The sequence below is a fragment of the Ambystoma mexicanum genome, chromosome 3q (genome assembly GCF_040938575.1).
Source record: "Ambystoma mexicanum isolate Mex_15411 chromosome 3q, UKY_AmexF1_1, whole genome shotgun sequence".
In the NCBI taxonomy this organism is placed as follows: Eukaryota; Metazoa; Chordata; class Amphibia; order Caudata; family Ambystomatidae; genus Ambystoma; species Ambystoma mexicanum.
The window spans coordinates 1125702763-1125725853 of record NC_090926.1 but is presented as its reverse complement, the minus strand read 5'-3'; the positions used below and the strand labels follow the sequence as shown (position 1 = coordinate 1125725853).

At 45.1% G+C, this 23091-nt stretch overlaps 1 protein-coding gene across 9 annotated transcripts in view; it reads left to right on the top strand.

Annotated features, from left to right (window-relative positions):
- Positions 1–23091, top strand: part of WIZ (WIZ zinc finger) — a 1545343-nt gene that overhangs the window by 223431 nt on the left and 1298821 nt on the right. For all 9 annotated transcript variants that reach the window (XM_069603913.1, XM_069603914.1, XM_069603910.1 and 6 more), the window contains exon 2: positions 9842–10295. In XM_069603913.1, coding sequence (XP_069460014.1) covers positions 9926–10295 — 370 coding nt within the window. In that variant the 5' untranslated portion in view covers positions 9842–9925. The remainder of the gene's footprint in view (positions 1–9841; positions 10296–23091) is intronic.

Genomic DNA, 23091 nt, shown 5'->3' with positions numbered 1-23091 from the left:
ATTCTACATCATCAAATACACATACAATGACTCAAAAGACTTCAGATCATTTGTAATGTTTCTTTAATTTGTATTATGCATTAATTCAAGTGGCTGTGGCAGACAAAATGCAATAGGACCTATTGCACAGTACTTTTATTATTTTGAAGACACATCTTTGTGTCCGCTGACTCCCATTTTGGTTTTTCGATGGCCCATTTTCTTTTTTTTTTTTATTCAAAATTGGTTTAGTTGAAAAATCAACTTTTTCAATATTTACATCAAGATATTTCATCTTTTCAAATGCAGAATATCATCTGTTTTAGTACAATAAGCAATCCAACATAAGAAATGAAAATCCCAAAGAAACAGAAGGTTACATGTGATATGATACAGGAGGATCTCAACCATTACATATTATAATTTTTATATTACTTTCCCAGTAGATTCAAGGCATTCAAATATTGCACTGTAGCTATAATTAGAGAAACATTTGTTGTATTAAATATTTCATACCACAGTTGTTCTTTTGTGAGTGATACTTTGTGTTTAAAGAACTTGAAGAAATGTTTTATCCTTAGATCAAGGAGAGAAGAACATTCTGATATTAGATGGCATGTAGATTCTTCTTTCCTAGGGTTTTTACAGAATCTACAAGTAATGTTTAACATTGTAGATTTAGAGAATTTTGCCAGTTTGACCTTCGTTGGAACTAGGTCCAATCTGAAGTGTAAATAAGAATCTGCATATGATCTATCAGCAAAGGATGAGTTGTATTTCGGAATATCGTTCAATGCTTTTATCATGAAAGGACCTGCTTTGAAAGCTGAATAATGTAGGCATAGTTCCCTAGTTGCGATCCAGTCAGATCTAAGGAGCTTAATTTTTTGCCTTATCTGGGAAAATCTCAAGGTCGTTGAAAGAAATATCAGCTCTATCAAGTGTCTTTTTACACTCCTCAACCCAAGGGGAGATCAAATTGTTGGTTGAGGATTTCATCCAGTCTCTTACTGCCGGAAATGCGTTTTTAGCGTTATCTGGTGTAAGAAGGGCTTTCCGATAAAGTGCTAACCTTGCCCAAGTCACTGCCACAGCTAGAGAGGATAGCCCAAGTTCATATCGAATTATGGCTATTGGGAAACTTTGGGGGACCGGCAATATTGTTTTCCAATATAGACCTTCAATGTAGTCCCAGTTTATTTGTTTATTCATAATCTTGGTGTGACTTCCATAGATTATGATGGGAACTGCTTTTTGTAAATAAAACATATGAGCAGGTATTAAGGACAACCGCCCGTATTTCCTTTGTAGGGCTTTCGCTTGGGTTGCCAGGAGTTTCATTCTGTTAGAAATCTCTTCTTTGTATGGAGTATTAGCTATGCTTGTATTGATGTTAACTCCTAGGTATTTATACTGGTATATTATGTCAAGGGGGGAGTTGGAGATGTACCACTTGAATTTGGTTGTGGATTTTTTTGAGGACGTTTGGACAGTTAAGATTTTTGTTTTCTTGATATTAATTTCCAATTTGTTTATTTCTGCATATTTTGATAGTGCACCTAGTTTCCTCTGTAGTCCTATGGGTGTTTTATCAAACGGGACCATATCATCTGCATATAATATGCAGGGGATTGTTAGCGTGCCTATCCGGGGTGAGAACGACCGAACGGTCAGCATTTGTTTATAAAAGTTAAAAAGAATAGCAGCAAACGGACATCCCTGTTTTAGACCTGTATTTGTTCTTATTGTATCGGACAGGAGTCCGTCAGTAGTGAGTTTGACTCTTACACTTGTGTTCGAGTAGAACAATACAATTAAGTTAAAAATGTAGGCAGGGCAATTGGCAGCATCAAGTTTCTCCCATAGCAAGGAGTGAGAGATGGAGTCGAAGGCTTGTTTAAAATTGACTAGGGCAATATATAATGGTTGCTTTAGCCGAATGGCTTCAGCTTTCAATATGGCAATAATAATTAAGTTTAGTGAGGTGCCTATGCATGGAACAAAGCCAGATTGGTAATGATCCATTAGGTCCTGATCACAGAGCCATTTTGTAAAATCTCGGAGTACAAGTCTTGCTTAAATTTTCCCTGGCACGTCTAAGAGTGCTATGGGGTGGTAGTTCAAGGGGGAAGATCTGTCTCCAGATTTAAAAATGGGTATTATAATTGCCGTTTGCCATGATGGTGGAAATTTATTTTGGTTTATAACATTTTTAAAAATCAGGAATAAAACCTCAGCCCAAACTTCGGGTTTTCTTTTAAAACGGCATTTGTAATCATGTCCGGGCCCGGGGCATGAGAATTATTTAGTTTTTTGATAATAATGACTATATCCAGATGGTCGAAGTCCAAAGCTTTGGTGACAAAACTGCTTTGGTTTATTTATGGAGCATTCACTTCTTGCTGTTTAAATAGAAGGTTTTCGTAATGTTTTACCCATGCCTTTTGGTCAATGCAATTTAAAAGTATGGATTTTTCAGCTGTTTTATCTGATCTGTTTATTATCTCCCATATTTCACCCGCCTTTTTCGATAAAATTGCTTTTAGCATAGCCTCTGCGTTGCTTTGTTTTGCAGGCGCTATTATTTGCTTAGTTTGATTTCTGTATTTATATTTCAATTTTTGTTTTAATGCTATGTTGTTTACAGCCGCATGTGATCGTAAGTCCAGCCTTAATTTAGCCTTGAGTGCAGTTATATCAGGGCTCCATTTGTATTTATGGTTAAAGGTCAGCTTAGTGTATTTATTACTCGATTCCTGTCTAATTTGAATTACTCTTGTTTTTGGTGCAAGAGTTGAGATAGATAATTTATACGAAATGGGGTCCACCGAAGTCTTGTTCTTGCTTTATTAATTGCGAGCGGTACTTTGTAGTAATCCGTGTTTGATTTGGGGTGCGGTCTCCAAGAGGTTACCACCAAGTTGTGATTGCTTGAAGAAGTTTCCAGGATTTGGAAGTTAGTTATTGATTTGGTTGAGTTATTAGAAATGAAAACGTAGTCTAAGATTGATTGAAGATTACCTCTTTTCCACGTTGCTCTCGGGGGGACATCCATAGGGAATGTACCATTTAATAGTGGGAAATTTCTGGTTTTCGTTAAAGATAGCCATTTATTTGGTCTAATGTTGGTTATTTTTTCCAAGGGGAGTAACAGATAAATATTAAAGTCGCCAGCAATTATTGTATTGGTTATGTCGTTTTCGAAAAGAATTTGATCAAGGATAGACTCTATTTTATCCGCAAATTGTAGTGCATTCGCCAAGAGCGGATTCCAATAGATATTAATAACCATGGTTTTGGGGTAGAAAGGATGGTTTTTGTTCTCTGTCGTAAATAGGGCTGGTTGGATGCCAGGGTCTGGACTTTTCCATGGAGATATAGTTAATTGAGAATCAGTTCTTACTGCAATAAGCATACCCGCTGTAGGTCTCCCTTTAGTTGGTTTAGAGGCATTAATTGCTAAGAGTTGGTCATCTGGCCATAGCGGGGTGCTGGACATCCATGTCTCTTGTAGTAGAATAACATCATAGTTATTAAGTAATAGAGACTTGGAGTTCAGTAAGTGGAAAAGCCCCCGAGTATTCCAGGATATGAGTGTAAGTTGATGGAGGGAAGGCCTAGTTTGCTAGTGCTTATTACTCTCTAAGTCTCTGGCAGGGGAAACCCAGGCCAATTTAGATTGTTGCACAGGGGGTTGGGATTTTGATTGGATTGCACTTGGTACATGAGGAGTTCGGAGAAGGTTGGAGCGGAATTTGAATTTTTGAGCTCGGTAGTTTCTGAAGGTCAGGAGTCGTGGGAACTATAGGTTCTAGAAGGAGGCCTTTTTCCAAGAGTAATTGGCGTTGGTCCCAAATATAGTTTTTAACAATTAAAGATCGAATTTTGAGGTCCAAAGTGTCTTGGTGAGCTGGTATTGGGTAGGAGACACCGTCGGTATCATCTGAGTTAATATATTTTAACTGAGGTAGGGAGTGGAATATTGTAAGTATAGTAGATCTGTTTGGGAAGGGATCTGAGAATAGTCTGTCTATCATGATGAGTCTGAGGGTTTCATTTGATAAGGTTCTAGGCAGCCATTCAGCTTGTTGGTAGTCAGTCGCATCATAAAGGCTTTGGTCGGACTGCTCAACCGGAAGGGGTGCACTACTAGGATCATCTACATTTGAAATTTCAATAGGGGGGGCCTGAAGAACATCATTCTGGGCAGTATGTTCTCCTACTCTCACTGGAGAGTCTTTAGGAAAAGGGGCTCTTTTCACCAGTTTTCTTCTTTTTGTTCCAGGGTCATGAAGGGATTTGCTTCATGATCTATTACTATACAGAACATTGGGTCTCGAGGTTTATTTCTATCTCTGTCATGGTGGAGGCTTTGGTATAATGTTTCCATGATGGATATGTTGTTTGGGTAAACTGATAAATTCATTAGATCCTCATTTGTCATAACCTTGAAAAAGGAATCTGTATCACAGGGTGTTAATGCATGCACAGTACATGCAGAAGTAGAAACAGGCTCCTTACCTGCGAGAGACATCACACCATCAGAGGGCAGCGCAGGATTCAAGGAGGGCTCTTTAGGAGGAAGAGCAGGTATCACTTTATCCCCAGTCACCCCGGGCTGGACGTTTTGTTCAGGCGGTAGGGAAATATTTTCTACAAACTTTTTAGCTTTAGAAGCAGGTAGTTTGTTTTTTTTTTGGTCAAGGGTTTATTCTTAGTTTATTTTATTTTTTTGTATTGGTTTGCAAAATTTCCACTGTCGGGTCTGCAATGTCATTCAGACTTTGGTGGAGTGTTGATTTATTATTTTTTTTGCGTTTGCGTCTCTTGTTCTGTGAGCGCTGCTTAAATATCTCATATATTGGACTTTGGACTGGTGGTGGAGAGGGAGGAGATACGGACTCCGAGCACAAATCAACCACTGGAACCAACAATGTCCAGGGAGGTCGGAAATCAGAGGGGTTGTACTTTGGGCTAACAGCCCATTTGGCTCCTCGGCAGGTGTGATGTCTCTCACAGGGGAAAAGGTCGAGCATAGAGTGTTTAACTCAGTTTTCAGAAATGCTGGAAAGTTTATTGCCATCCAGTCCATTTTTCCAATTAGATTGTTTAACAGAACATCCTGGGAGTTTTGTGAGTGCTAGTATCGAGGTGTTTATGGCCATAAGGGCAGGATCTGTATTGAATTTGGGGAGTGAGGGGAAACCATAAGATGGGCGAGGAGTTGGTTTCACAAATGATGGAACATCGGTGTTACCTGATGAAACAGACTCCGGGGAAGAGATAATATCATTAGGGCAGTCTGTTGGAAACAATTTCCGGGGAATTGGAAAGCCTTGAGTCAGTGAGGTCGTTCAAGGTTACCTTTTTGCTTGGTAGAGCAGTAACGGCAGCATTTGCCGGTGGGTTGTATTGTGTTGAGTGTGCAATTGGGTAGTTGCAGGGGGGGCTCAGAGTTGGGTTTTTTTTTTTTTTTTTTATCCTCATTTCTTGCCCTTGCCGCATTCAAATCAACTTTCTCAGCAGCAGAGGTATGAGGTCCGTTCTTTGACCCACTAACTACCTCTGCATAGAGAGGGGGCTGGCAGGGATTTAAGACATGAGCCGGGATAAGTAGGGATTGGGTGTCGTGACATGAGGTGTAAAAAGCGTGTTCATCAAAAGCAGAGGGGTGGTTCTCATTACACTCTTGGATAGTTTCGTCAGACATGCAAATTGCTGGGGGGAGTATCAATTAAATATTCAGGCAGAGCTATGAAAGGTTTAGCGGTCTCCTCTAAAGGAGGGGTCAGAGCAGGGGCAGTTTCAAGCGCTTTTACATGGCCATGGTTCGAAGAGCCACTTATCATTTTAGAAAATTGAGGGCCCGGGCGTAAATGGACAGGAAATCGTGGGGCATAGCATGGGGGAGGCGGGGGCATACCCGTTGTTAATCTAAACATGTCGGGCGAGGAACTGCTCACTAGCTGAGTTCCCAATGTTTTGGCTCGCAAGTGCCACGCTGTGAATCAATTTCTACTTTCGGTTTCTATGTCAGGGAATTAGGAGAGTGGCGCTGTTTGATTTTATTCAGCGCCGCGCCTCCTCACAAGACACACGTCCGGTAATCGCTTAGTGATCGCTGAATAAGGCTAGGGTCAGGTGGCGAGCACTCTGCTACGTGACTTCCTAGAAAGAGCTAATACAATTGGGTGTCTAACAGATCAAGCTGTGGGGCACAGGTTTGTCAACAGAAGGGCAGTTTACGAGCTGGATATGGAGATTGTGGAGACGGTAACACAGCAGCCATGTCGGCTGGGACAGGAAGAGATCTTGGTTGCCCCGCTTAGCTGTTGCTGGGTTTATTACGTAGAAGGCAGCGAAGGTTACAAGCAGGTCTACATATGGCAGCAGCTCAGAGAAAGAGAAATTAAGGAGGGGAGGGTTGAATAAAGGAATAAGGAAGTAGAAAATTGGGGCAGAGTGCTAAGGCAAACCGCAACACCGCGGCACAATGGACAGCCGACAGTACTTGATTGGTACTTGCGGTGGTGCGCGCGGCCGGCACATTTTCAAGGCACGCAGGGTTGGGGGCGTGTCTAGTACTGCAGATAAAGAAATACACAGAAGTAGAAGTTGTGGACACGTTAAAAGTCCATATTAAAGTCCGTGAGTGTCAAAGCATGGAAGGTGTGTGCATATATATACACACATACACAGAAAGAATAATCCGTTGAGGGCAGCAGCGACAGCAGGACCCGCCGTACAGCCGACAGTCATTGATTGGTACTTGCGGTGGTACGCACATTTAATAAGCATGTCCTCTCAAAACACTTGCTGGATGTAGTGAACCAGCATAATTACTCTTTCAGCTGGGCAACAAGCACCTCAGAAGCAGAATCTTAACTATGAGTGACTTTCAGTGGTGAGCTTTCAGTGAGACAGAGGTTCAAGGCCTTTCACACCATGCAGTATTTATCAGGCTGAGGGATGTGAGGCAAATCTACAAGTAACACCTTTTGGCCACTGGACATATGATATTAGAAATATCTTTACTCCAGATACTTTTATGAAATGATCTTTTAATTTTGCTTTGCCGTGGAGTGCATACTGTGATGCTGGAAATGCATCGGAGGTAGAGGGCCTATGTATCCTTGTCCTTTACTGCTTTTGATCGTGTGTTCCGTTGTGTTTTCCGCACAGGAGCTCATGTGGGACTCCTGGCGGTGCATCTCTCTCCTTTGGTTTTGGTGAACAGACCCATGGGATACTCTTATGGCAGCCATGGGTAGGGGTGCAACCCTGTGCCCCTAGTGTATGTTTTTGGGCACCTGTGTGTGACCCACAGAGCAGGGTGGGTGCTGAATTGACGGGTGCCCTGAGCGTCCTCCATTTTGGGATGCCCAGGCCCTGTCATTGGAATCGGTAGATTCCTGATGGAGACAAAATGGCCCCCATGGCCTTTTGCCTTCCATCGCCTGTTAACTTGATCTTCCCGAAGTCCCGGGAAGCCCTGACTCTGTCCCTTCCCCCTGACTGGCTGTTGGGTGGAAGTTCCATAAATGGTAGTGTGGGGAAGTGCTGACCAACTGGGTGGAACCTTCCAAGCGACCGTATGTTGTGGGTACGCCTGTGGGTGGGACCTGGGTGAATGGAGTGTGTGACGAATATGCATTCTATGTTGTGGGTGTCTAGTATCTGGTGTTTGACACAATGACTGAGAGAGCCCTGCCCGAAACCGGTATGGATGCAGTGTGGAGTGTTGAATGGCTGGGTACTTGTCCCAATACACCTAACTTGTGAGTGTCTGGAGAGAAGTGAATGGCCTGAATGCACTGTGTGCCTTATTGGCTGCCTGTCTGCATAAATGCCCTTAGTTGTGATTGGATGCTTGAGTATGACCTAGCGGAATGAATGGGAGATCAACAGTATATCTGGGGACCTCTCACTGCTAGGAATCAAGTTCAGAAACTGAAGTCCACTACAACGAGTAACTGGCGTGAAACTGAAGCTTGATCTTGAAGCCCTGCTGAAAGAGCAGAATTGCTGCTGCTCTCCTTCACAGTCTGAAAGCTGCTGTGTCTCCAAGGACTGACCCAGGGAGGACCTGGTGAGGCGCCCTCTTCCCGAGCTACGAGGGGCCATCGTGCACCAGCTGATTCTTTGCCAAAGCTCCCTGGTAGACAGACCTTCGACAGACTGCCGGCCCGAGACGGGGACTGCCGCGTAATCCCAAGGAGAAGCACCCGGACTGTTGTCCGCCATTGTCGACGACCGCCAGAGCCGTCGTGCTCCCGTTTGCCTAAGAACTTCATTTGATCCAAGGATGCTCTCATCCGCATCGTCGCTGCTGTATCCTGCTGGAGAACGCCTGTCCGTCAACACGCCGAGGAGCATCCGCCGGTTGGTTTCCCGCCACCCAAAGACCACAGAGACGCGACGACTCAATGCCCTTGCTGGGCCACAGTTCTTCAAACTCTTTACGGTCCAGAACTATCGACACCGAGGTGCCCTGCATGCCTCTTCCTTGCAGGACATTTACGCTTCCCCGTCAACGAGCACTGCTAGGAACGAAGCTGCCACTTCACCGTCGTATCTCTCCCTGTTCTCCGTCAGACGTTCGACGACCCGTGACTCCTGCCTTAAACGGAGGGTACTCAAGAAGGGCCATCGATTTCCCGCTGTGGAACGCTACGACACCAGGTACTTTGGAGTTGCAGAACTATTGGGAAGTCTATTGTGAACAATATATGGACTGGGTTTGTACCTTTATTCTACAGGTTGCCCAGGTGGGGGGATCTCCACACAGAGCTGTGTTTAACGGTAGCAACCAGTATTCTGCCAATTGTTCAACCATCTTGCTTTCCTTCCTCTCTCTGCTGCTGGTTTCCTCTTTATTGATCTGTGTGACATTTTGACAGTGTAGTTGATGCACTTTAATGAGATCTGATAATATTTGTGGTACCACTGTAGAACTGTATATATTTACCATTGTTGATTTTCTGAGCACAAAGTGAGTTATTGTGATAGTGTACATAACCTTGAATATTAATTATATTAAGACTGTGTTTTAACGGATACAGTGTGCAGACATTCCTTTGTGGGTTCTTGGGGACTACACTGTACTTAAGAACCAGCCTGCATCACCTCCTGAGAAGCTAGGCCTTGATTGCTCGACTACGTTACCAATAACAGAGAATCTTGGCTGTGGTCCTCTGTGCCTCTCCTCTAACATATAGAGAGCAGAAGTACAGACACCCCCCTCCAGTCTTTACACATACATAAAGATCACATATTGTTTTGTATCTAAGCCCAATCTTGTAAGGTCCGAGTAGGGCGCAGAGGACACATCGATGTGGTCTGTTCATAATTTTGCACCCAAACACTTTACCTAATATTTGCAAATTCCCCATGGCCCCAAATTACACATGTTTGTCAAAAACGGTCTACTCATGAGGCTCTTTCTCCCGTTTACACAGTGTGAAACCATTACTTGACTGATGACCTCAACTATTCTTCCTATGTACCTTTTTATAATGTAAAACCTCAGTGAATAATTACAGAACACAGAGCTAGTTCACCACACAGTCCTATTCCTCTAGCTCCACCATTTCCTCCTTGGGGCGCCCCTTCAAATGCCATGTAGCACATTGGGTTGCTACTCTTACCTCTTCTGCCAATTTGCCTTCTTCCTCAGTCTGCATAACTTTACTTTTGAACAGAATCTCCCTTCCCAGAGTACAAACCACCGCAAACCTTTTCTTAATTCCAACACCATCCCAATTCCCTGACCACACTACAGCTTGATTGCCACTAGTTAGTTCACACATTTTGCCTTTGGAAATGCTACTGGAAATAATGTTTTTCTCTTTTCATGTTTCAGATTGGTGCTACTTGTTCCCTACAAATATGGCATTGTGAAATCCTAAACCTTCAGGTCTAGGAGGTGTTGGGGGCGAAAGAACCGATGATGGAAAGAATATCCCCTCCTTGTTATCCAGACGAGCAGCTTTCGGAACATGGCACAACAAATATACTTGTTACACTGGAGAAGGATGAGGATCATCAGCTGATAAATGACTGCTCTCCATTGGAAGAAGGCATTACCTTGTTCGACCGAGAGGCTGACCTGTCCATGGGTGACGCAGATCTGTCCGGAGTCTCCAGCGAGGGTGATATGGACTCACAGACTTTGATTTGTCATCCTTATGAGCATGAACAGATGAGCAAGGCTGGGGGCTACACAGGGTTCCTCGACAGATTTCAGGACGGCTCTGGCATTTTTCCCCATCACCCCCGTCCAGAGCTCCATCTTGGGTTGGAAGACCATGTCAGAGGTAAACTACTTATTTATCCTTGTGTAGCCAAGAAACTATTGGCGTGCCTTTGTTTTGTATTACCTAAAAAGGCTGATTTAGATTGTTCTGTTAGTTAATAAGATATCGCTGTTACACTCATCATCTTAGCTAGCTAGGTTTGTGCCGCCATGTAATTTCTAAAATACAGTATTGCAATCTTTCTACCATACAAATGATGAATCATAAACCAAGATGTATTTTGAGAACTATAAAACGCATTTGATAGATAGGTGTTGGCTACATGTTGAGGGTTATGAGTTGTAACTTATTTTAGAATATTCAAGGTTACCAATGTATTTGAAAGAAGACAAAAATAGTATTAAATATTGGGTTGACATTATTTGGAAACATTAGAGCCTGGATGTGATATTTCAAACATGTATTCATTTAAGGATAAAGAAAATGTTTTGGGAGGCGCACTGATTACCGTCAGTAGGTAGGTGGAGGGTGTGTTAAGGGAATGGCATGCATCTTTGAGTGATAACACACAACATATTGAACCATTAACTTTGAGTTATTTGAGTAGCCAACGATGCAATTGAACTATTTTCGTCCTGCTCTGTTGGCTTGCAACGTGCTTCTGTCTAGTTCTTTAAAAGGCCAGAGTTCAACGATCTTGGAGAAGTAAACGTTTTTGTGGTGAAGAGATTTAAGCATGATCAGTGTGAAATACTTAGGATAGTGTCTTGTTGCCATTCTCTGAGCAATGGCTTAATAACCAGAATGAACCAGGTGGTTAATGAGAACGTGCAACTTATAATTGTAGATGTGTACTCGAAGACATTTTGGGAGTGTACTGCTTTGCTTCTCGTTTAACCATCGACAACCTCATTTTAGAATATGTGGGGTGGTACAAATCGATGCAAACCGTCTGCTACCACATTCACACATTTTGAAGTATGTGGTGTGATCCATGACTGCATGTATGCTGGCATGCAGTTAGTTTGCATCGCCAGAGAATGGCCAGATACCTGCACCTTACAGTGTATAGACTATCTTTGCTGTAACATGTATTGTGCCTGCAAGCCATCAGAAATCTGGCACAATCCTTGTGATTGCAATGGTGGCTACCATTGCAACAATTGTGACGGCTAATGTTGATCATCATCATGAGGATCATGTGCAAATGGCAGACATACTACTGGAATTACTGCCAATTTAAACTTTTTTTCTGAATTGGAGTGAAACATTGTTGCACAACATTCATTTGTTTTTCCAAAATGGTAGTGCGTTCTACCTATTCGTAGAAACGCTTGCGACAGTCTTTTTGTTTTAAGACCTACAAACGTATGCGTGCGGTGAACTTGGCAGCTTGTAAATAAGAGCCCTGGTTACATCGCAGCACCACTCTTCTGTCTGTGTTGTTTATTGGGCAAACATTGCACAATTCACTTTTGTATATTTCTTTTACATTTTCGAGCAATGTTTCTGCAGACAACACCATAACCATTTTTCACCAGTTTATGTTGAAATTTGACTGTTTTTTGGTTTCACTGCTTTTTGTTCAGTTTGTCCTATTAAATCTTCTAAGTATTTAGTTCCTATGCATTTCTTTAGGTGAGAAGTGAATAATTTGTCATTCATTTAATATTAATTATTTCATTATGGGTATAACGTGCATTTTTGCATTGTACATAATTATGTATTTTTGGGTCTCCTCTGGGGCTTTATCTTCTAAGATACACAGGGGGAACAGCTTGTCTTGGAAATATTTGGTTTCCTTCACACACATACACAGCTGCACGTTCCTTCATTTTTGGTTAGTAAAAGAGAACAATGTAACTTGGTCATTCTATATATTTTGATAACAAAAATTGTCCTCTGACTTATTATTTTGTAGGCTCTTCTTTGTACATCACAAACAATAGTGTTTTGGCCACTGAGAAAGAGTACATAATTTTAAAGACTTTGAAACACGTCAGGGGTGTTTCTTTATTGTGATAATGTTGTGACACATAGTGTGAAATTAGACCTTAAATGAACAATTGTCATGATTTTAGTTACTTATTACTTATGGTTGTATGTTAAGTGATGCAACGTTATGCGGTTGAAATTACAATTGGCAGTGATGCAATTGTCATGTTGTGGTCCAGACTGTGACCTTATTTTTATTTCACAGTAAAATACACGATATATAATGTTTACATTTTTATTTTTATATTAATAGGAATCTCAAAATTGTGAAAGGCCATATATGCCCTTTATGTAGGTAGCAACTTTGAGGTTCCTACATTTTGTTCTCAAATACAATTCTAGTGAGCTGCTTTGTCCGGTCTTTGGGGCCGACTGGAAGGTACCTTAGGGTAGCTGTTGATAATTGTCAGTCAGATGGTCAGTCAGATGGTTCCATAGCACGGATACAGGAATAAATGTTGTTCGCGTACAGTGTAGTCTCAAGGGATGCTAGGGTGGCAGTCAGGTCTTCATGGTGAGTGTCTTGAAAGTTGGCGAGATGGGGTGTGTAGTATGCTGTCAGTTGTGGCATTTGTGCCAGGGGGTGATGGATCATGCTGATCTTCATTGTAGAAGAAAGAGTTGATGGTGATGGATTTTTCATTGGACTGCGGTATGGGTAGATATTGGGTAGAGGGGTAATTTGGGAAAAGGGTTGGTGGAAATTCTTGATGACTTTGAATAGGGCTCTACTTTAATTGTTGGTCTTGGATATGGTGTACTGGTAGTAGTTGACCTTGGCAGTAGTGATCAGTCATCTGCGTGTAGCCTGGAGTTCCTTGAGCAGGGCGAGGTCTTATGCGCTGCAGGATTGCTGCCAAATCTTTTATTTTTTTCTGATTTTGTTGAGGTTGCATTCTTTTGTGTACCAGGGTGCCGAAGGTATAATTTGAAATACGGTTCAATGATGATTATGTTTTAAATTTGGCTGCCGTAAATGCGGTATGCATTCATGATAAAGATCTCTGAAATACTCCTCCACTGATATTCATCCCTATTTTCAGCTGTTACACAGAATCCTATGCAATTCCCTTAGGGAGCACTACAGAAGATTAGGACTACAGGTATATGCAATAAATCCCCTTTGGTATCAGTCTGTACCACACAGATTTAGTTGGTAGCTGTGGCTGAGCAGCTAGACTTATCTCAAGAGGGAGATGAGCAGTATTCAGGGTTTACACAATAGAACTACAATACTATGGAGCAAGGAAACACTGACCAAAGCTTTGTATCAAAAAGAATATATATTTATTTGACACACTCTCTATTCCACACACAAATCACTATCATTAAAGCATGTTAAAACAGTCAAGAAAAGTATACACAACTCTCTAATTAAATTGTAGACAAGTATAAGCAAGAGTGAAAACTGAGCAAAATTGCACAGTGTAAAACCAAGCAGAAATGGCACTCTAACAATTTCTTCAGAGGGAGGGAAAGGTCAAGTTATACAGGGTTAGACTCCTAAACACACCAGCAACACTTCCTAATTGGATTGTGAACAGGTTAGGCAAGGTGAAAACCGAGCAAAATGGCACTTCAACAATATATAAAGGGGAAGGAAAAAGGTGGTTATAAGAGTTTAGGTGCACCAATACCTTTCTTGCTGAAAAGCAATCTAGAGAAGGCAGTGGTAATAGATTTAGCCAGAGTCAATAGGCCTGTGCCAAAGTCAGTGGTACAAGGCAAAGTGCCCAGGATCAAACGGTTCTAGTAGCTGCAGTCAAGACTTTAACGGTTCAAAAAGGAGGGTGCAGAAGGTAAAAAGACAATGTTAGACGAAAGGGGCAGCCAGCCTAGAAGGTAAGTAAAGGATTTAAAACACCTTTAGCAGAGCTCAATGAAACGGGAGGCCTGGCGGAACAATGTACCTTAAAACTGGATGAGGCTCCTGCGGTGGCGGTAGTTCCTGGCAGTTCCTGCAGTTCGGGAGATCCAGCAGAGGAAGAGAGGCTCTCGTTGTGGAGGAAGGTTCGAGTTACTGCACTGCCCAGGTATGAAGCCAGCGGCGGTGATGCCAAAACAGAATAAAAGGTACATTCCTAAATCGTGGTCGTGGTGGACGGGTGCCTGGCTATCCGGTCTCCGAATGCTTGGCACTGGCGATTCGACCAAGGCAGGTCCTGGAAGGCGATTGGCGAACTGGTTGTCCCCACCAGCTCAAGGGAAGAAGACTCTTGCAGGTGAAGATCTTCCCGGGTCGTTGGAGGAAAGTGGTGAGGATCTGCAGCAGGGCTTTACCGGTGGTTCAGTCGTTGCAGATGTCTTCAGCTTCTCTCCTCTTCGGATTTCTTAGGTCCAGTGGCGATGTCTTGTCCTCCAGTCCTCAGGCCCCTGCTTTTATGCCGAAAGACCCCCATTCATACAGCCTAGCTGTCACTCACGGAGTGGGGTGGTTATCCTGGTGGGTTAACCCCCCCCCCAGCTTACCAGGGCAGAGTGTGACTTGGGTTGCCTAGGTAACCCTGTCCAAGGTGCCTATTCCCCCTCCCACACATCCTGTCTACCCCAGACTCAGTGGTGCCGAAAGGAGGGCTACTGTGCGAAGCCCGCCAAAAGGACGAACAAAGGATCCCCGACCTGGGGTAGGATTTCAGAGAAAGACACGAGAAAGAAATATTATCAAATATCTGCCAATAAAACCCTATCAAAGTAAAGTTAATAATAAAATAAGCCGACGGTATATTAGAGGCTGTCAGTAAAAGTGGTAGCATTGAACAATGGGAAAATCCCATAGAAAAATATTTGCGGTCGAATATTTATGGTAGTAACCACTGCCACCAGCCAGAAACTTTGGAGAGAGGGACTGGACGGTACCCTCTCGAAAATGAACACTGGGGAAAAACTAATAACCCTTTCCAGTACTTCCATAGTAAGATGGTTTGTACTGGTTTTGTTCATAACTATTGACTAGTAAAGTCAGTGGGGACTTTACATGCCCTGGGAGACAGTAGTCAGTCCCAGGGTATGGAGTCTGTTTTGGGGTCACTACGACACCCCTGTGTTACTGCACTGATGGTGCTGTGTAACACCCATGTAAGAAGATGATACCTATGAGGGTGAGAAAAAACCCCATAGACCATAAGCACAAAAATATCCTAAAACACACATCAGCAATATGCCTAAGAGTGGGACAAAGAGTCTCACTCTTAGCAGCAGAATAAAATAAACCCTTCAAATCCAGCAAAGCTGCAGGGGGGACTCTATAGGTAAGGGAAATTAGCCTTTTAAGAGAATTCTCCCTAACATCAGCCTAGATAATTGTTATTTCTGTTATATCGTTATTGCTTGACTCATTAAATAGTGTGTAAAAGAGTGATACTCTTGAGATAACCTATTGCAAAAACAATTTCATAGTTACAAAGCTCTCCAGCATATGAGTTGACTGCACATCAGAGTGAAAATATCCTCTTCTTTAAACATTAAAAGAAACATGCATATGGGATTTCAATTTCCATTTGAGTCTCCTCAAAAGGTTCATCAAACTATTTTGAAAAAATGTTCTCGAGCGTCTCCATTAGAGGCACCCTGAATAATTAAATATAGTTGGCATATTGCAATGCCTCCGTACACAAACATGTTTATAATGCAGAGTGCTAGCAATTTACATGGTGAACAATTTGCACTGCCATTCGCTAGTGATAGTTGACTCCTGGGGAGTAAGAGATGGTGTGTTATGTGTATGCTTTCAACTTGAAATGTGTAAACATCAAACAAACATCTTATTAATAACACACCATGTCTTGTGTAATGTTCATAGGAACTTAAGCTTCATCTCCACAAATAATGAGGACGATAGAACTTAAAGATAGAATAAAATAAGATACAATCGAAATAGGTGTAGAATTCAATGTATAAAAGTATGTGTCCCCTTCAAAATTAGTCTTTTTCCCAAGAGGGACCCATCACCACTCGTCCAATTGCAACCTAAGATATCACAAAGTCCTTTTGGGGGCACTTATACTACCCAAATAAAGCTACACGTTATCAAATCTAAATGGATAAAAAAAAAGGAGTGGATGACATAAAAAGGAATAAATCAAAACAAATGCAAAAACGGAAGACACTTTATCATATTAACAACATTGCAAAGACATAGGAAGGCAGTTCAATTTCTTAAAACTATCAATGCATTTCTCAAGAGATCCCTCATAATTATACGTAAAGATGCTGTTATCCAGTTCTGCCAGTGTAGTCCAAAGGTAATAGTCAATTTCTTTCACTGATATTACAATATAATACATACCCACACCAAGATTCTTTCTTTTTTTCCTGCAAACACACAGCAGGTAAGCAAGTTGGAGCAGTTGTATATGTTTCATCAAAACACTAATGTGGATTGAAATGAATTGAGATCCACAAGCTCAATCTGCAAAAACCTTCACTGAGAGAACAGAGACCTCTGCCTCAAAATCGTATCCAAAATAGACAAGGTTCCTACTAGTGTTATGTGCTAATGTCCCATTGATGGATTGGAGAGTAAAATAACATTAATGTATTGGTCAATTCCACAAAGATTGACAAAGATGCAAGCAATTGATCCATCAACCCTTTTAATAGATGAAATGCTTTAAATAAACTACTTGTCTTATAGGAACAGTTGATGCGTGCCCTGTTATTGTTTACTTCTGAAACATCAAACAATTTAAATATATTGGATTTTAACATGCTTTTATCACCCCAAAAATGAAATTGTATATTAGGCCGAAGATAATGTGAAGCATATTGCATCTACTGATGCAGTTAATTAACAGGTGATCTTAACAGCGCCCACGAACAAGGACGCTTGATTTGACGTTACACATTTAAATGTGGATGTGTCTCATAGGTTTTATTTTTTAAAACACTTTTTATTTGGATTTCCATAGTAACAAACAACCATTAAAGTTATGGTTCGGTCAGAAATATTATTGTCCCTATGGTTCGGCCATGTGTTTTTAACCATCTTGTGATAATCTTATCAGTTGACACATTGCCCTGGGCGAACTGCCTTTGCGGCAGTAAATCCTATCCCTCGCCCCAGAGCTTGACATCACCAAATCATTGATATTCTCTGCCTCTCTCCATGACATTACTGAGCAGCGTAGCCAAACGCACCCAATCGTCACCTAGGCAGAACCCGGAAAACACACACGGTCTCACAACACAGCGCTTCACAATTTGGAATAAGAAACTGTACTTTAAAAGGAAACCGCAAGACTCTATAATTGGTAAAGTACATTACTCCTACGTCCAGTCCCCTTTCCTCCATACTTATGGGACATCTCTCCGTCCTGTGGGACGGGACCGGAGTACTTTTGTAAAAAGCATCCACATTTTTTAAAAAAATGTGTCCCCCCTCTCTTTCCTGCGCAGGGCCCGGCACGCGGCCGTAACCCCACCCACCGTGGCTCCGCATCGGCCATCCGTCCTTTTCTCCGCACGATCTGGGTCGGACGCACTTGCATCCCCGGAAGATTTTCTTCCCGTTTTTCCCTCTCTGGCTCTCGCTAGCGTTCGTTTACTAGTCTGTCTATGTCTTTTAAACCAGATTTTCCAGACTGTTCATCGTGTCACTGTCGCTTCGTGAGGGCGGATCCCCATCCTCTTTGTTTAGATTGTTTGGGTCCGGAACACCGTTGGGACTCCTGTTTTTACTGTGACTCCCTTTCGGTCCAGGCTCTTCAACGTCGGTTGGAGCGGTGGGAGGAGGTGTTCGGACGGACTCCTCCTTCGCATTTTCAGGCGTTCATCGACGAGAAGAAAAAACGCCCGGTAAGTTCTTTGATTTTCAGAGCACCCCGGCCGAGGGATACCTTCCCGGGTTCCTCTCGAGCCGGGAGGGGCGTTGATCGCTCTGTTACCGGGGTTCGCCCTCAGGTGCCTGTCGGGCCTAATAATTCTACCAGAGTTTTCTCCGTGGGTCTCCGTAAGGGGCCTGTGATCACCAGAGTACACTCCGAGGCCCCTCCTGTGGGGGCTGTGGGTAGACCCAGTTCTACTGAGTCGTGGGGTACCAGAGCTTGCTCTGAGGCCGTTCTTTCGGCTTCCTGTAAAGACTGGTAGGGGGTGGTCTGTACTTCTGCTCTCTATGTGGTAGAGGGGAGGCACAGAGGACCCCAGCCTAGATTCTCTATTCGGTAGCTATGGTCGAGCAATCAAGGCCTAGCTTCTCAGGAGGTGATGCAGGCTGGTTCTTAAGTACAGTGTAGTCCCCAAGCCCCACAAAGGAATGTCCACACACTGTATTGGTTAGAACACAGTCGTTATATAATCAATATTCAAGGTTATGTACACTTATCATAATAACTCACTTTGTACTTAGGAAAATCAACAATGGCAAATATATACAATTCTAAAGTGGTACCACCCTTTGTATTAGATCTCATTAAAGTGCATCAACAATACTGTAACAATGTCACACAGATCAATAGAGTGAAACCAGCAATAGAGAGAGGAGAGAAAATAAGATGGTTAAGCAATAGGCAGAATACTGGCCCCTACCACTAGACACAGTTCTGTGTGGAGATCCCCCCACCTGGGCAACCTGTAAAATAAAGATATAGCACAAGCCCAGTCCATATATTGTTCTGCAAGTCTTATTCCCTCCTATAATGTTTTTACCCCCCCAATGTACTTGGTGGAGTCGAGTTCTTCGAGGAGGCGTCGACAGATCCTTCTTGAGCGACCCCATTTCAAGCGGGAGTCACGGATCGTCGAGAGGCGTCGAGAAGCGTTGAGGAACTCGGCGTTCGGCGGCGGGGAATCGACGGCCCTCCTTGAATGCCTTCCCTTTCAAGCGGGAGACACGGGGCGTCGAACGTCCGTCGAGGAACTCGCCGTTCGGCGTTGGGGAATCGACGGCCCTTCTTGAATGCCTTCCCTTTCAAGCGGGAGACACGGGGCGTCGAACGTCCGACAACAAACAGGGTAGAACGGCGTCGATGAGGCGGCAGCTTCGATCCAAGCGGTGCTCGTCGACGACGGAGCGTTGGCGTCCTGCAAGGGAGAGGCGTGTGGGGCACCTCGATGACAATTGTTCTGGACCGCAAAGATTGTGGAGACGGGGGCCCAGCAAGGGCGTCGAGTCGTTCGAGTCTTTGTGGTCTTCGGGTGGCGGGAAACCCACCGGCAGGTTTCTCCTCGGCGCGTTGGTCGTCCTCGACTTTCTCCGGCAGGACAAAAGCGGTCGACGATGCTGGCGAGGGAGTCCTTCGATTCGAATGTTCTTAGGCAAAGGAGCGGCCGGCTCCGGTCGTCAGCGGCACGGCGTCAAGTGGTCCCCACGGCTGGGTAACACAACTTCGATGGGCCTCCAGCTGTTACACAAACCTGCGAACCCTGGTCGACGGCAATGGACTTCGACGGCGGCGATGTCCGGGTGCTTCACTTCGATCTCCTCGGCGGTCCCGTCTCGGGTCGGCAGCCTTTCGAGGGTCTGACTTCCAGGGCGCTTCGGCGAAGATGTAGCGGTGCTCGATGATCCCTCGGAGCACGGGAAGAGGGCGCCTTACCAGGTCCTCTCTCGGGTCAGTCCTCGACGAATTCGGCAGCTTTCAGATCGGTCGAAGCAAGTGCAACAGCAAGTCTTCTTCTTCCAGCTGGGCGTAGAGGATCAGCAGTTCCAGTTACTCTTAGAGTGGAGACTCAGCTCCAGAACGCTTCTGAACAATTACCAGTGGTGAGAGGTCCCCAGATATACTATTCTGTCTCTCATCCACACTGCTGGCACACACTCAGCAGCCAATCATACAGAAGGGCATTCATGCAGTCAGTCAGCCAATCAGGCACACAGTGCATTCAGGCTACACTCCTCCCTTTCAGACACTCACAACAAGGAATGTGGATTGGGACAAGTACCCAGCCATTCAACACTACACACTGCATTCAGGCCAGTTTCGGGCAGGGCTGTCTCAGTCTTTGTCTCTCATGCCAGAAACCAGACAACCACAACAAGGATTGTATATTGGTCACACACTCCATTCACCCAGGTCCCACCCACAGGAGGTACCCACAACATACAGTCTCTGGGAAGGCTCCAGTCAGTCTAGCTGGGCCTTCACAACAACACCATATATGGAACTTCCACCCAACAGCCAGTCAGGGGGAAGGGACAGAGTCAGGGCTTCCCAGGACTTTGGGAAAACAAGGTAACAGGCAATAGAAAGCAAGAGACCACAGGGGCCATCTTGTTTCCTATCAGGAATCAACTGATCCCAATGGCAGGGCCTGGGTATCCCAAAATGGGGGACACCCAGAGCACCTGTCAAATTCAGCATGGAGCTGCCACCAGCCCATACCCTGCTCTGTGGGCCACCCACAGGTGCCCAAAAACATACACTAGGGGCACAGGGTTGCACCCCCACCCATGGGTGCCATAAGGGTATCCCATGGGTCTGTACACCAAACCAAAACTAGGTAGAGCTGCACTGCCAGGAGTCCCACATGGACTCCTGGGCAGAAAACAACACAGAACACAATATGAAAAAGGACTACAGGACAAGGACAGGGAGGCCCTGTCCCTCCAATGCATTTCCAGCATCACACTTCCCTCAAAAACAAAACCGGGGTACGCCCCGAGGTCTTGGCTGGGCTTGAGGCTACCGAACGCATGTTCGAGGCCCGTGCCGATAAGGCTTCTACCGGGCCTAGGTCCGAGGTCCCTCGTACAGAGGCTAAGGCTGCCAACAGTTCTGAGGGGCCGGGCAAGGCCCTGTCGATGACAGCGCACCGTTAACGCTCTTGTGGTGACACCAGATCTGTTGAGGGGGCAAAGAAGAAAGTTTCTTCTTTTACCGGCACTGCCGAGGCTCTTCCTTTGAAGTCTCAGTTGGCGGTTGGTATGTTGCAGTAACATTCCAGGCCTCATAGTACCGGCACTGACTAGGTTCCTTACGTTAAGGCTAAAATTAAGACCCCTGATCCATCGACGGGGACCCCTGCCTCATTTCCTCACGTGCCGCAGTTCCCCTCAGATGAGGACAAAATGGCGCCCGTTCCCGCCACGACCACGGCGGCCATTTTAGGTACTACCCCTACAACTACGCCATCGGCCCCTGGTGTAGGGTTCGGTCCTTCGGGTGAACCTAAGGTCCCTTGAGCGCATCCTTACCGGCCGGTTTATGATTGGAACGCCCGGATGCCTCGCACAATGTTTCGGTGCCCGCAGGGGCAGCTCCCTTGATTTATGTGGATACGTCGGCAGAGGGGCCTGTGTGGCACCCTTCCCCATTGCGTCCCTGGATTTGTCCACCTCATGAGAGGCCTCCTCAGGTTCCGAAACAATCTCCTGAGGACGCCTTTTTTGGTAAATTTCAAGCGCTTATGCGCACCGACTCCATGAGGGAATATTTCAAGGGGCTTTTCAAGGAGATGTGTCCACCCGTGCCTCCGGCTCAACCTGTCCCGTCGGTGGTTCCACCTGCGCCTCCCTTTCCCGTGGTGCCTCCCCCTGTGCTTCCGCCTGTGCCACCATTGTCCCCAGTGGACAAGACAGTGCCTGACTCGGCTCAGCAGGAGCCGGACCTGTCAGATGACCCTCGAGGCGATCAGGACAACGAGGACCTGCGCCGCTCTACCAGAGCTTTCCACGGCCGGCTACTGGACATGATGAGCTTCTTAGATGTTCCGGTGCCCGAGGCACCTGCTCCGCAGGAGGGCGTGCTTTCTGGGGCGTTCACCTTGTCTCCTTTGGAGCGTACCGGCCTGTTCTTGCAGAAGGACGTTCTGGCCGAGGTCCGAAGAGTTTGGGAAAAGCCACACTCGGGACTTTTTGTAAATAAAAAGATTGATGCGAGGTACAGGCTACATTCCTCGGAAGAAGTGGCCTTGTCGTCTTGTCCGCCTCCCTCCTCCACAGTGCTGGCTGTGGCCACGTTGCAATCCAGACCTGCAGCTTCCTCCTCTGCGACGGCGACTCAGCGCTTGGGAAGGGAGGACAAGCTCCTGGACTCCCTAGGGAGGAAAATCTTTGCCAATTCGGCCTTGCAGCTCAGGCAGGCCAATGCAGAATTGATTTTGGCGGGAGCTAACATGCGGATGTGGAGAGGTCTGTCGAAGTTTGAGGAGCACATTCCGGTCGAGAAGCTGGAGGATTTCAGAGGAGGCCTTTCCGATGCCAGGGTCTTGGCCCAGGATCTCCTGGAGGCTGCAGCTCATCACGTAGACACCTCGGCTCGGGGTCTGATGCTAGGGGTGGATACCTCGTGGCAGGCATGGCTGCATGCCACTAAGTTCTCGAAGGAGGTGCAAGACAAGGTTCTGGACCTTCCATTTGATGGTAAGGAGCTTTTTCACTCTTCTACTGATGTAGAGCTCACCAAAACCAAAGACAGCACTCAGACGGCCAAATCATTGTCTGTTCTGGTTAAACCTCCCTTCAAGACTCAAAGGCCGTTGTCGCAAGGTCGACCTTCCTCTGGTTTTAGGGGCTTCCTTGACCGCAAAAATCGCAGAGTGGATACTCCTGCGGGGAATAACCGCCGTAGACAAAAGCATACGCAGTATTTCTCCCGCTCCTCAGCCTCCTCATCAGGTTCAGGTGGCACCGCCACCGATAAACCTGCCAAATGAGGGTTTTCCGCGCTCGCACGAGACCCCGCTGGGAGGACGCATTGCGTCTCATTGGGAGGCGTGGCAGACCATCACAGAAGACAGATGGGTCTCGTCAGTCGCTCGAGCGGGCTTCCGCTTACCTTTACCCCTTACCCCACCCCTCAACCCTCCTTTTCAGCTGTCGGGCTCACCCTCCCTCAAGGCCGAGGTTCAGGAACTTCTGCTCCTCAGAGCTGTGGAACCCGTTTCCCTTGGGGAGCGAGGGGAGGGCTTCTACTCCCAGCTGTTT